The sequence below is a fragment of the Garra rufa genome, chromosome 23 (genome assembly GCF_049309525.1).
Source record: "Garra rufa chromosome 23, GarRuf1.0, whole genome shotgun sequence".
Taxonomy (NCBI): Eukaryota; Metazoa; Chordata; class Actinopteri; order Cypriniformes; family Cyprinidae; genus Garra; species Garra rufa.
In genome coordinates, this window is record NC_133383.1 from 36,186,631 (window position 1) to 36,199,578 (window position 12,948).

Sequence of the window (12,948 nt, forward strand, 5' to 3'; positions counted from 1 at the left end):
TTTATTCAGTTTCCGCCACTGAATAAAAAAATGAAAAGGTTATTGCGACTTGTTATCTCACCATTCTGACTTTTTTTCTCAGAATTGCGTCATATAAACTTGCAGTGGTGGAAACGGGCTTCCATAGATATGTTACAAATCCAAACTTTATACCAGAAAATACTGCATCAAAACAGGGTAAACAAAGTGGATGACCCAAAATCCCACATAAATAAATAAAGTTTAAAAAATACCATTTATACCATTTATCTGACCAATAAATCAATTTCATTTAAAAAAGTAAATGAATAGATTAATTTATTTATTTCGGCTATAAATCATTTATATTTTATAAATCCAAACTTTATACCAAACAAAAAACTGTATCAAAACAGTGTTAAACAAAGTCCATGGTTTACTGATGACCCAAAATCTCACATAAATTAAAAAAGTAAAAAAAAAAATACAATTTATACCATTTATTTTACCAATAAATATATTTCATTAAAAATAAATTGATTGAATGAATAAATGAATGCATTTTATCCCTTTATCAAGCATGAGGAATTACTGCAAAGTTTTACGAAACATGTTTAACAAAGAATAGAATTTAAATAGTTACATAATGCAGATTCTATTCTGAAGGTGATTGAGAGCCATCATGTAGGCTAGGCTATAGCAAATAATGAATCTTTATTAATATTTGTTTACTAGTATTTTTACTAGTATCCTTATATTTAAACCATGGTATATGATAATGATAACCACATAAAAAAGTATTCTCTCTATTGCATGTCTGTTTGATGATGTATAATACGACATGACCAGTTTGCCATATGTTTTATCTGCGGTGGGCGTGTCGATGTGTTAGTGGGCGGGGATTCCGCTGGCGGGTAATGAGTACTGAAGTTCAAATCTTAGCAGCTGATTGGCGCTCCTGTACTCTACGTCACATCACATAAATAAAGAGGAGCGAGTGAGACAAGCTTACATTAGTGTTCCTATAAATGTGCAGTTCAATAGTGTCTTTCTTTTTCTTTAGTGATACCTAAACGGGATTTTGACATGGGAGATTCCCAGAACAGTAAGTTGTGGTTTATTTAACGCTCAACTTGCTTATAGCATCAGATGAGATGCTTGAGTAGCTGCAGTTAGTTACTTTGTACTTAAATGTCACTACAATTTATAGATTAGACAAATAACTTATGTAATATATATATATTTTTTTTAAGGAAGTAACCTGGTTTCCTACTGCGTGGGTTGTGGGCATCAGATCCTGGATCGCTTCATTCTGCGGGTTTTTCCTGATCTGGAGTGGCACGCGCAGTGTCTGAAGTGCGCGGAGTGCCAGCAGTATCTGGATGAGTCCTGCACCTGCTTCATCAGAGACGGAAAAACCTTCTGCAAAGACCACTACAACAGGTGCGTGTCTTTTTTAAAGTAGTGACGCTTTGCTCATCAGAATAATTCTAATATTTTTTATTACACCTCCAATAATTATTTATTCTGATCACATGTTGCATTTTTTTAGGTAGGTTACAACCAATGGAAAGGGATTTTAAGGAGAGACACTACAAGTGAATAGGGTAAAAAAAAACAAAAAACTAATAGTTATAGTCTTACTTACCCAGTTGATTGATTACATTGATAATTGCAAACATTTTTGTATTACAAGTTTTCTAAAATGTTAGGTTTACATATGTAAATGATGCATTATTTAATGAAATATGCACTAATTTGCATACATTTCTAGTACAAATATCTAAACACTGGATGAAGTCAGTTTCAAAATTCTTGTTGAATTTTTTTTGACATATTAGAGTCAAAAGTTATTACAGAGGGAATTTTGGGTATCTTATTTTGTCACTCCATAATTCCGAAAGAACAGACAGGAAACACTATATTTTTTTTACCATTTTGGGGGGAATAAAAGGTTGTATAAAATCAAGCAAATCATATATGAACAAATACCTCTATAAAAACCTTCAGGATATAGACAGGAATAAAAATGTAAAGTTTGGTGTATGTAAGTGCTACTGAAGTGGAGATTTATGGCTCAGTGTAGAAGAAAAAAATTCATTTTGAGAAAATATGTATTGTAATTTAAATCTATTGACGGCAATAGATAAAGTGCCACAAAAGAAACACTTAACAGCGTTTTTTGGATGTTTTCTTTCCACTAGTCTGAAAAAACACTTTATGAAAAACCAAAAAGCCCAAGATCTCAAACTTGATAGGTGCATGAAAAAACAGCGTTTTTGCCTGCAGTGTCTCCCCTTAAATAATAACTTTGATATAAGCGTTGTGCCAGAAAATCTAAAGTATGTAAATATTTCATTCAGCATTAAACTTAAATTAATAGGAAAAACATATTTCACTAACTTACAATACCAGTCAAAAGTTTTTGAACAGTAGTATTTTTAATGTTTTTTTTAAACAAGTCGCTTCTGCTCACCAAGCCTGCATTTATTTGATCCAAAGTAAAGCAAAAACTGGAAAATGTATAAATATTTTACTACTTAAAATAACTGTTTTCTATTAGAATATATTTATAAATGTAATTTATTCTTGTGATTTCAAAGCTAAATTTATAGCATCATTACTCCAGTCTTCAGTATCACATGATATACCAATTTTATCACTGTAGGGACAGTTGCAACACATTGTAGCAACAATCCAAATATGCTGTCCCTTACCACAACATGTTTTTCATTTACTATTCTTTGTTTTTATACAGCCAATTTACATTAATAAAGACCCTGACTGTGAACAAATAAAATAAAGAAAAAGCAAAATGATATTTAAGAATGATTTAATTACATTTTATTGAATGTTGCAACTGTCCCCTGTTGTGGGGAAAGTTGCAACATTTCACTTTGTCTATTTAAGTGTAAATTGTACATATATTATCATATGTACACATGTTGCAGCAATATGGGTGAGTAGCTGACAGATGTGGCTTTATTGATTAAAATTTCAGCTTTCTAATGCAAACAGTCTCTGAGAAACTAAAGGAAATGCAAAAAGTGTTGCAACTGTCCCCACTCTCCCCTATGTTGAAAAAAGCTGAGTAGAACTTTTCAGGTTTCTTTGATGAATAGAAAGTTCAGAAGCATTTATCTGAAATTATTTTTTTTAACATTATAAATGTCTTCTTGTAATACATTGAAAGCAAAATATTAGTGTGGTATAGAAAATGGTATAGTGTATAATGTTACAAAAGCTTTTTATTTCAGATAAATGCTGATCTTTGGATCTTTCTATTCATTAAAGAATCCTGAAAAAATGTACTCAACTGTTTTAAATATTGATAATAATAATAATAATAATAATAATAATAAAAATGTTTCTTGAACAGCCAATCAGCATATTAAAATGATTTCTAAAGGATCATGTGATACTGAAGACTGGAGTAATGATGCTGAAAATTCAGATTTGAAATCACAGGAATAAATGACTTTTAAAATATATTCCAATAGAAAACAGTTTTAAATAGTAAAAAAATATTTCAGAGAATTCTTTACAAAACATTAAAAATCTTACTGTTCAAAAACTTTTGACCAGTAGTGTTTTTATTCTGATCACACTTTGCAGTTTTCTTGCTAGGACTTTAAATAAAAACTTTTAAACTTTTAAAATTATTTAATACTATAAGTGCTGGGCCAAACATTCTAAAATATGTAAATATTTCACTCAGCAACTTCTAATATCATTTCATCACAACATTAAACTTAAGTTAATAGCAAAAACATATTTCATTGACTTATATAATGTTAATATACTAACTTCCTGAAAATCTAAAATCTGTTTTGTACCTTTATAATACACTGACAACAACCAACGAAAACCACAACCACCAAAAAACATACATTGTAAAGAGAAAGCCACATGATGAATCAAAGCTTCTCCTGAGGTAAAAACTTGGTGCACAGTGTCATGCACACAAATACACCAGTATGGTAACACACATGACACTAAAAAAAGCTTTCACAGAGAATTCAGGGAATGTAAATTTACATTTTTTCCCAAAACTGAACATTTAACAGTATTCTACTAACTGCTCCGTTAGATTTAGATTTAGTCTTTTACTCTAGAATGATTAGTATAATTTATTATATTTCCATGTACATTTTTAAAACATAAACACTGTATTCTTAAGCCTTATTTTATAGGGCTTATAATTTTTTGTCATCTAACATTCTGTAACAATGAAAAAATCTTTTTTTCTCTCTATATTCACTGTCAGATTATGCACCAATAAATGTGCCAAATGCCACAAAGCCTTCATCAGCAAAGAGTATGTCATGAGAGCGCGAGTGAATATTTATCACATCCAGTGTTTTCGATGCGAGGGCTGCAATCGGCCATTACTCCCTGGAGATGAGTATGTTCTGCAGGACGGTCAACTGCTCTGTACAGAGCACCATGAGCTTTTTAACAAATTCATGGGTACTTCAAACAACCAGCAGAAAGAGATTGGTGATCCAACCGGTACGTGGAGTTTTACGAACAAGCTTTTACTGAACACCTACAAAAAAAGTTTAATTTTGTTTTCTATTAACCTTGTTATAACCATTTAGTATGTTAAAAGAACAACTGACATTATTTCAACCAAGTGTTTTGCTGTGTTGTGTAAAGGTTATGTTGTTCTGAGGTAAAGTCCCTCATTATATATTTGACAGAGGGCATCAAATCCTCAGCGTCCTGGTCACCAATGCAGAGGAGGTCAGAGAGATCCACTCGTGTGAGGACCGTGCTCAGCGAGTCCCAGCTCCACATGCTACAGACCTGCTACAGCGCAAATCCCAGACCGGACGCCCTCATGAAAGAGCAGCTGGTGGAAATGACGGGCCTCAGTTCTCGGGTCATCCGCGTCTGGTTCCAGAACAAGCGATGCAAAGATAAGAAAAGAGGTCTGATGATAAGAAACACACAGAAGCAGCTTAAAGGCTGTCTGGTGAGTAAAACTAAAAGGGTTAGTTCACCCAAAAATGAAAATTAGCCCATTATTTACTCACCTCACTTCCTTCTTTCAGATGAATCCAATCGGAGTTATATTAAAATAAACCTGACATTTCCAAGCTTTAGAATTGCATGGGCAGGTGTTTCTCTTCATTAGTCCAAAATAAATCCAATAAAGTGCATCCATCCATAACAAAATGTGCCTAACATGGCTCTGAGGGGTGAATAAAAGCCTCCTGAAGCGAATTGATGCATTTTTGTAAGAAAAATATCCATATGTAAAACGTAATAATCGCTCTAATCTAGTTTGCACCAACATTTTTCTTTACAAATCGTATTGAACATCTAATTCATGACCATTGTTTTGATCTCTCCACAGCGCGTTAAACTAGATTAAAGTGATTATTAAGTTTTAAATATGGATATTTTTCTTGTAAAAATGCATTGATTCGCTGAGCCGTGTGACGCACTTTTTATTATGGATAGATGCACTTTATTGGACTTGTTTTGGACTGATGAAGAGAAACACCCACTCATGCAATTCTAAAGCTTGGAAATACCAGGATAATTTTTAATCTAACTCCAAATGGATTCGTCTGAAAGAAGGAAGTCATATACACCTATTAAAAAATTAGTGGTGGGCCGTTATCGGCGTTAACGTGCTGCGTTAACGTGAGACTCTTATCGGGCGATAAAAAAAATATCGCCGTTAATCTATTCTCAAAGTTGGGTTGGGAGCTGGGTCTAAACTACGTAAGCTATAATGACTTTCACCTTGATATTTTAGCGCGGATGACGTATACCTAGTCGAATTACACTGTAGGGGGCGAGAACGAGTCTTCAACTTCTGTGAAATTACCACATCAAATGAGACGTGCAAACATGGATGCAGCTATGAAGCCGCTTCAGGGCAGGTGCGTGCGTTGCTAGACCCTTTTTAATGGGGCACGTGCCCCAGTGAAAATCTGCTGTGCCCCAGTAAAATCTCAAGTTTGAGTTATAATTTACTTTGATAATCCCGAAATAAAGACATTAAACTATATGCAACAACTGAATTGACGTTTCTAAAAGCAACGCAGTTTAATGGAAGACTATGCACGCAGAAATCCATGCCCGTGCGCGTCTGTGTATTTAACGGCAACACGCATGTCGTGCAGCCTTTTGCGCAGAAGTACTTGGTTACACAAGTTTGTATAGGTAATTATGTTGTAAATGCAATTGTCAAGCAGTTTGTGATGCATTTTGGAAACAGGAGATGAGCGCCTGATCTAATGCGCCACCTGTCCCGTTCTCGAAGACTTACTTTTAGTCATTATTTGGGTAGCACACATATTCTGAAAATGCCTTCAGCAGAATTCAAATTAGCCATTTTAATCTAGATTAATTCCAAGATTTAATCTAGATTAATCTAGATTAAAAAAATTAATCTATGCCCACCCCTATAAAAAATACATTCTATCATCATACATTTCTTAATATTAACTGTTGTCCATGGCAATGTTGCATATGTGTCTATAACTTTTCTTAGTGGTGCATGAGATGAGTTAAAGGAGAAGTTCACTTCCAGAACAAAAATGTACATATAATCTACTCACCCCCTTGCCATCCAAGATGTTCATGTCTTTCTTTCTTCAGTCGGTAAGAAATTATGTTTCTTGAGTTAAACATTTCAGGATTTTTCTCTTCATATAGTGGACTTCTATGGTGCCCCCAAGTTTGAACTTCCAAAATGCGGTTTAGATGCTGCTTTAAATGATCCCAAATGAGTTTGTGAACGATCCCAGCCAAGGAAGAAGGGTCTTATGTAGCGAAATGAATGTTTGTTTGTTAATTACAATTTGTATACTTTTAACCTCAAATCTTGTCTTGTTCTGCCTGAACTGTTTTTTTTCCCTGGTTCAAGACAGTTAGGGTATATTGAAAAGTTTCTCCTTCAACTTCATCGTCCTACATCGCAGTTTTACCTTTTGTTAAGGCCGTTTGATCTTCTTTGCAAGAAGAAGATGTAGGAAGAGTTTGAAAAGATTTTTGAAGTTGAGGGAGAAAATAAGATGGCAGTTTTTCAACATACCCTAACTGTCTTGAACCAGAAAAGAAAACAGTTCAGGCAGAGAAAGGCAAGATAAGCATTTGAGGTTAAAAAGTATATTTCACAGAATGTTCTTTGTGGCAAATAAGGTTCTTCAGATTCTAAAAATGTAAGAAAGACATGGTTCTTTAAAGAACCTTTGACTGAATGGTTCTTTGTGGAAGCAGAAATGGTTATTTTATGGCACTGCTTGAAGAACCTTTTGAAGCACCTTTTTTTTAAGAGTGTATATTAAGAAAAATCCTGAAATGATTTCCTCCAAAAACATGATTTTTTATGACTGAAGAAATAAAGACATGAACATATTGGATGATAAGGGGGTGAGTACATTATCTGTAAATTTTTGTAAGTTTGAATCTTTCATTCATGATGACCTTTAAAAAAAATGAAAATCTGTATCACAATGTAATTGATCACAGTTTTCACATGAAGTATCACATGAACTATGAAGCAGCACAACTTTTTAACATTGATAATGTTCTTGTGCAGCAAATCAGCATTTTAGAATGATTTCTGAAGAATCATGTGACACTGAAGGCTGGAGTAATAATGATGAAAATTCAGCTGTGATCACTGGAATATATTGCATTTTAAAATATATATTCAGATAGAAAACAATTATTTTATATCACAATATTACTGATTTTAGTGTATTTTTTTTATCACTTTAATCCTGGAAAAGAGAGCTCCTCTAAATAGTTTAAAAAAATGTCTATGGCTTGGTGAGTTTGCAGTAGAGAGCTCAAGTAATTTTGTTGTTTCATTTGTAAAAGGTTTCAGAGGAGCCGCTACTGCTGGCCAGTCCAGAGAGGCAGGACAGCGACGTGCTTATAAACCCACCATGGAAACTTCTGGCCGACTTTATCCTGCAGAAGGATGCTGAACACAGATCATACCAGCAATTGGTAAATACCAAAATACACAAAATATGGCTTACCTCATTTTGTACTGTTGTTCACTTGATTGACTTGGATTTCAGTTTTCTTTATCAAAGGAAGGTCCCTGTTCCGCTGGAAGTGAAGTTGTGTCAATATCAGAGTTAGCAGACACACCCAGCAGCCTGACAGCAAGTCCTGCAAGGCATCAGTGAGTAAACAGAGCCATGTGGTGAACTCGGCCTTTCCCACCACTAAAACAGCCAATGCTTGACAGTTAACTGTGAAAATTATGAAGGTCTACTTTATACACTACGATTCAAAAGTTTGGGGTCTGTAAGATTTTCTAATGTTTTTCTAATGTCTCTTATGCTCACCAAGGCTGCATTTATTTGATCAAAGACACAGTAAAAACGGCAATATTGTGAAATTCTATTATAATTGAAAGTAATTGTTTTCCATGTGAATATATTTAAAAATTTCAGCATGATTACTCCAGTCTTTAGTGTCACATGATCCTTCAGAAATCATTCTAATATGATGATTTACTGCTCAAGAAACATTTCGTAATATTATCAATGTTGAAAACTGTATGCAGCCTAATATTTTGTGGTATGAGACATGGGTTGTTGACGTGACATAGCATTTTGACTGTCCCACAAGATAAACATTAATATAATGAACATTTTCATTATTTAAAATGCAGAAAATCGTTAAACATTTCTTTGTCCTGCATAAACCTTTTGTTCTAAAAGCTGCAGTGTTATTAATTATTTTTGTTAATTTTTGAGCCAAAAGTCAAAATTGTCCTATGGTGTGACTGTCTCAAGCATGGTTTAATAAATTGCAACTTTTATAAATTAAAAAGAAAAGCATATGGCTGTTTAAAAAGACCTCTGGCATAATTGTACAAGTGTCTATTTTTATAATTAGTCGAAGGACCCCATTCATGATCATGTTACTGAAGCCCCCTGTAAAGCCCATGTGCACATGGTGAATTTTGTCTCAGAATTGTTCAAATATTTAACCATTTTTTAACCACTACAAAAGTGTTCAGTTTTGTTGTCCTTTAGTGTGACACCCCTAAATTATATTATTTAATTAAAAATTGTATTTTAAAATTATGTGTCTTTCAAACTGCTAATGCAGGTTAGCTCGGAATAGCATGGTCATTAATTGACACAAAAGGCTAAAACGTCCTATGGTGTGACAGATAATGTCCACTGTTGTGACGCCTGTCACACCACAGGACAAAGATGTCACACCAGTATGGCAAGCCGTATTAGCCTAAAATATACTAAGCGTTACTCGACGTAATTGCATTTTTACTAGTAACAATTCCAGTTAGAGAGCTCTACAAATTAATTTTTACTAGTCATATGTCTCCATTGACTTCTATTAATTTTTAATTACAGAGCTCTACAATTGAATTCTTACTAGTAACAATTCCAATTACAGAGCTCTCTAATTCAGTTTTTACTAACAATTCCGATTAGAGGGCTCTCTAATTTAACTATTACTAGTAAAAATGCAATTACAGAGCTCTACAATTAAATTTTTAATAGTAAATTAAAGATGTCTAATTGCAGAGCTCTGTAATTGAATTAAATAGCTCTCTAATTAGGTTCTTACTAGTAACAGATTAAAGATTTAAAGACCTTTCTAATTGGCATTGTTACTTGTAGGAATTGGATTATTGAGCTCTCTAATTGAACTGTTACTTGTAAAAATGCATTTGCGGCTATTAACTCTTAGTATATTTTAGGCTAAAACGGCTTGCCATACACCAGAGGTCAACATCTCTTTAAAAAGTATTTTAAATAATTTAAATAAGATTTGTTTAACTCTTTTTTATTCTTTTTATTCTTTCTCTAAATGCAATAATTACATTAATCAAACATTTTCTGATGTTTTGGCAGAAAATGATTTTGTTTAAAAAACGTTAACATTGTTTGCATTAAAACTGAACTTTCTTTCTCCTTTGACATGTTCAAAATTAAATAGGAATACTTTAATAACTACCATTTCTGTCCTTTGGTGTGACGTAATGTCCTAGTATTGTAGGTATTGCAATAGGGGAGATATAAATTTCACTTATCTTAAAATGGTATAATTTCTAGAAATTTTGAACGATTGACAGCAAGGTTAGTCTTGTTGTTAAAGTTTGTCTTGAAATTGTCCAAGTCATAGGGAAAAAATATGTTAATTATAATTTTATATTAAATAAATAACGCTATATGAAAATAAGTGTCTAACAATGAAGATATATCTCTCTTATGCAATTTGTATATTAATAAAAAAAATTCTTAATTTTTGCTTTTACACCATAGGACAAATTATTTATGGTACAAATGTTAAAAAAACGAATACTTTCTCTAAAGTAAGTGACCCTTTATATTTTCTCAAATAGCAGACTTCACATTACATAAATATATGCATTTCTTTTTCAAAAATAGTCTTTTACCAAAAAAAACTTCCCACATACATTTTTTCCAGGATTTTTTGATAAATAGAAAATGCAAAAAAAGAGAAAAAAACATTTATTTGAAATAGAAATTATTTTGTAAGTGTATTAAAAGTGTCTTTACTGTCACTTTTGATCAATTTAATGTTTTTTTTTTTTTTTTTTAACAAAAAATTAATGTCTTAAAAAAATAAATTACTAATCCCAAACTTTTGAATGGTAGCTATTAGAATAAAAGTCATTTTTTTGTGTGTTTAATGATCATAATTTCAGGATTTTCCTGCCAGGATAGAATTTGTCAAAGTATTACTTTTCTGATTATTATAATTTTCTAATGTATTTTATTGTTATTATTTTATTGTTTAGCATGTGTAATTCTACATGTTTCTTTGAACCTGTGTGCCTCATTTCGTTAATTTGCTCAGTTTCTAACTTATAAATTAAACTATGAATTGTCAAAATTCATGTAATGTAATATATATATATATGTAGAAATGTTATTGTTACATTATTGTATTTATTATTGTATTTAATTTTTAATTATTATTTAATAATATTGTAAATGAACCATAGGTGCTGTGTTGTTCAGGTGTCATTATAGTCTAATAAACACATTACAAATATTATTTTGGTGTTTATCAAGCAGTTTTTGTTTGTTTTTGTTTCTCTGAGAACCCATCAGTCCAAAAAATGTTGAAAAAAAACATATATTTGGCGATTTCTCAATATGTCAAATAAAACAAAAATAACTGGAGTACAAAAATAATGCCATTTCAGTTTTTCTACGTTGAATTCAATGTAATACTTGCCATTGTGAAATTTGTGAATTGTTCTGCAGAGTCTGCAGGAACAATGAGGAACTGTCTCTTATTTGTATGCCCTACAGATGTTTTGTCCTTAAGCAAGTTGGGTTTTTATTTAATACTGTTCCTTGAAAGAAAATGGAAGCAGTTGTGCTGTTGTGTAGCTCATATTGCGCCGTGAAGGACCTCTCTTATGCAGGACCTGTGTTTTGAACTGAATCCTGCACCGCATAATCAAATCACTGCATCTGCTATTTCCCCCCATTTCTTTGCTGTTGAGCATGTGAGTGAACTGAAAAGATCTTGTTTGGAGATGGTGCTTTATAGCATTGGTCTGGGCTCTCAACCCTTTGTGCTCTAGATCAAATAATGAAAGAGCTGCTGCACTTCAACGGGGCAATTCATCCTCACAGAAAGAGATGAATTAATGGATCAAATCTCTGCTTTTTGCTCTAGGAGCTTTCATCTTTGCCCCTACCTATTTATTGTCAAGTTACAAAACGGAGTGAGAAATATCAAGCCTCAAGCGTAATTATCCACGTCTTTGAGAAGGTTTTATTAAAATGCTAATTTAGTGAATGTGCCACAGCAAGTACATCTAAGTGGCATTAGCATGGAATACTAGATGTTGAAACCGTTTTTGATCAACCATTTTTATTTTTTATTTTACTGTCATTTGTCAATTCTTTTATGATTTTTTTTTTGTTTGAAGAAATAATTTTATTTTTAAGAATTACATTTTGTTGTGTTGTTTTGTGTTTTATTTTTGATGTTTTGTTTTATGGAGTTTAGTGTTTTGTTATGTGTTTTGTTGTGTTTAGTTTTTTATTTAGTGTTTTGTTTGGTGTTTTGTTGTGTTTGTTGTTTTTGTTTAGTGTTTTGTTTGGTGTTTTGTTGTGTTTGTTGTTTTTGTTTAGTTTTTTGTTTAGTGTTTTGTTGTGTTTGGTGTTTTGTTTGGTGTTTTGTTGTGTTTAGTTTTTTGTTTAGTGTTTTGTTGTGTTTGGTGTTTTGTTTGGTGTTTTGTTGTGTTTGTTGTTTTGTTTAGTGTTTTGTTTAGTGTTTTGTTGTGTTTAGTTTTTTGTTTAGTGTTTTGTTGTGTTTGTTGTTTTGTTTAGTGTTTTGTTTAGTGTTTTGTTGTGTTTAGTTTTTTGTTTAGTGTTTTGTTGTGTTTGGTGTTTTGTTTAGTGTTTTGTTGTGTTTGGTGTTTTGTTGTGTTTGTTGTTTTGTTGTGTTTAGTTTTTTGTTTAGTGTTTTGTTGTGTTTGGTGTTTTGTTTAGTGTTTTGTTGTGTTTGGTGTTTTGTTTAGTGTTTTGTTGTGTTTGTTTAGTGTTTTGTTGTGTTTGTTGTGTTTGTTTAGTGTTTTGCTGTGTTTGGTGTTTTGTTGTGTTTGTTTAGTGTTTTGTTGTGTTTGTTTAGTGTTTTTTGTGTTTGTTGTTTTGTTTAGTGTTTTGTTGTGTTTGTTTAGTGTTTTGTTGTGTTTTGTTTAGTGTTTTGTTGTGTTTGGTGTTTTGTTTTGTGGTTTTAGTGTTTATTTTGTTGTGTTTGATCTTTTGTTTTGAGGTTTTTGTGTTTTGTTGTGTTTGGTGTTTGTTTAGTGTTTTGGTGTTTTCTGTTGTGTTTAGTGTTTGTGGTGTTTAGTGTTGTTTGTTTGTTTTGTTTTGTTCATTGTTTGGTGTTTTGAGGTGTTTAGTTTTGTTGTATTTGATGTTTTGTTTTGTTTTGTTGTGTTTAGTGTGTTGTTTTGGTGGTCTGTTTTGTTGTTTGTTTGGTGTTTTG

The 12,948-nt window shown here is 32.3% G+C and overlaps 1 protein-coding gene across 1 annotated transcript; it reads left to right on the forward strand.

Annotated features, from left to right (window-relative positions):
* The first annotated feature begins 799 nt into the window (after window positions 1–799).
* On the forward strand, window positions 800–8,120 carry isl1b (ISL LIM homeobox 1b). The gene is made up of 7 exons (XM_073829305.1): window positions 800–845; window positions 1,022–1,063; window positions 1,212–1,401; window positions 4,226–4,470; window positions 4,662–4,936; window positions 7,804–7,935; window positions 8,010–8,120. The coding sequence occupies exons 1-7, from the start codon at window positions 800–802 to the stop codon at window positions 8,118–8,120; spliced, it is 1,041 nt and encodes a 346-aa protein (XP_073685406.1).
* Window positions 8,121–12,948: the final 4,828 nt, after the last annotated feature.

Coding starts and splice junctions, on each gene's coding strand:
- isl1b (XM_073829305.1), top strand. CDS start 800: ATGACCAGTTTGCCATATGTTTTATCTGCGGTGGGCGTGTCGATGT. Junction 1,064..1,211: donor CATGGGAGATTCCCAGAACA/GTAAGTTGTGGT, acceptor ATTTTTTTTAAG/GAAGTAACCTGGTTTCCTAC. Junction 7,936..8,009: donor ACAGATCATACCAGCAATTG/GTAAATACCAAA, acceptor CTTGGATTTCAG/TTTTCTTTATCAAAGGAAGG.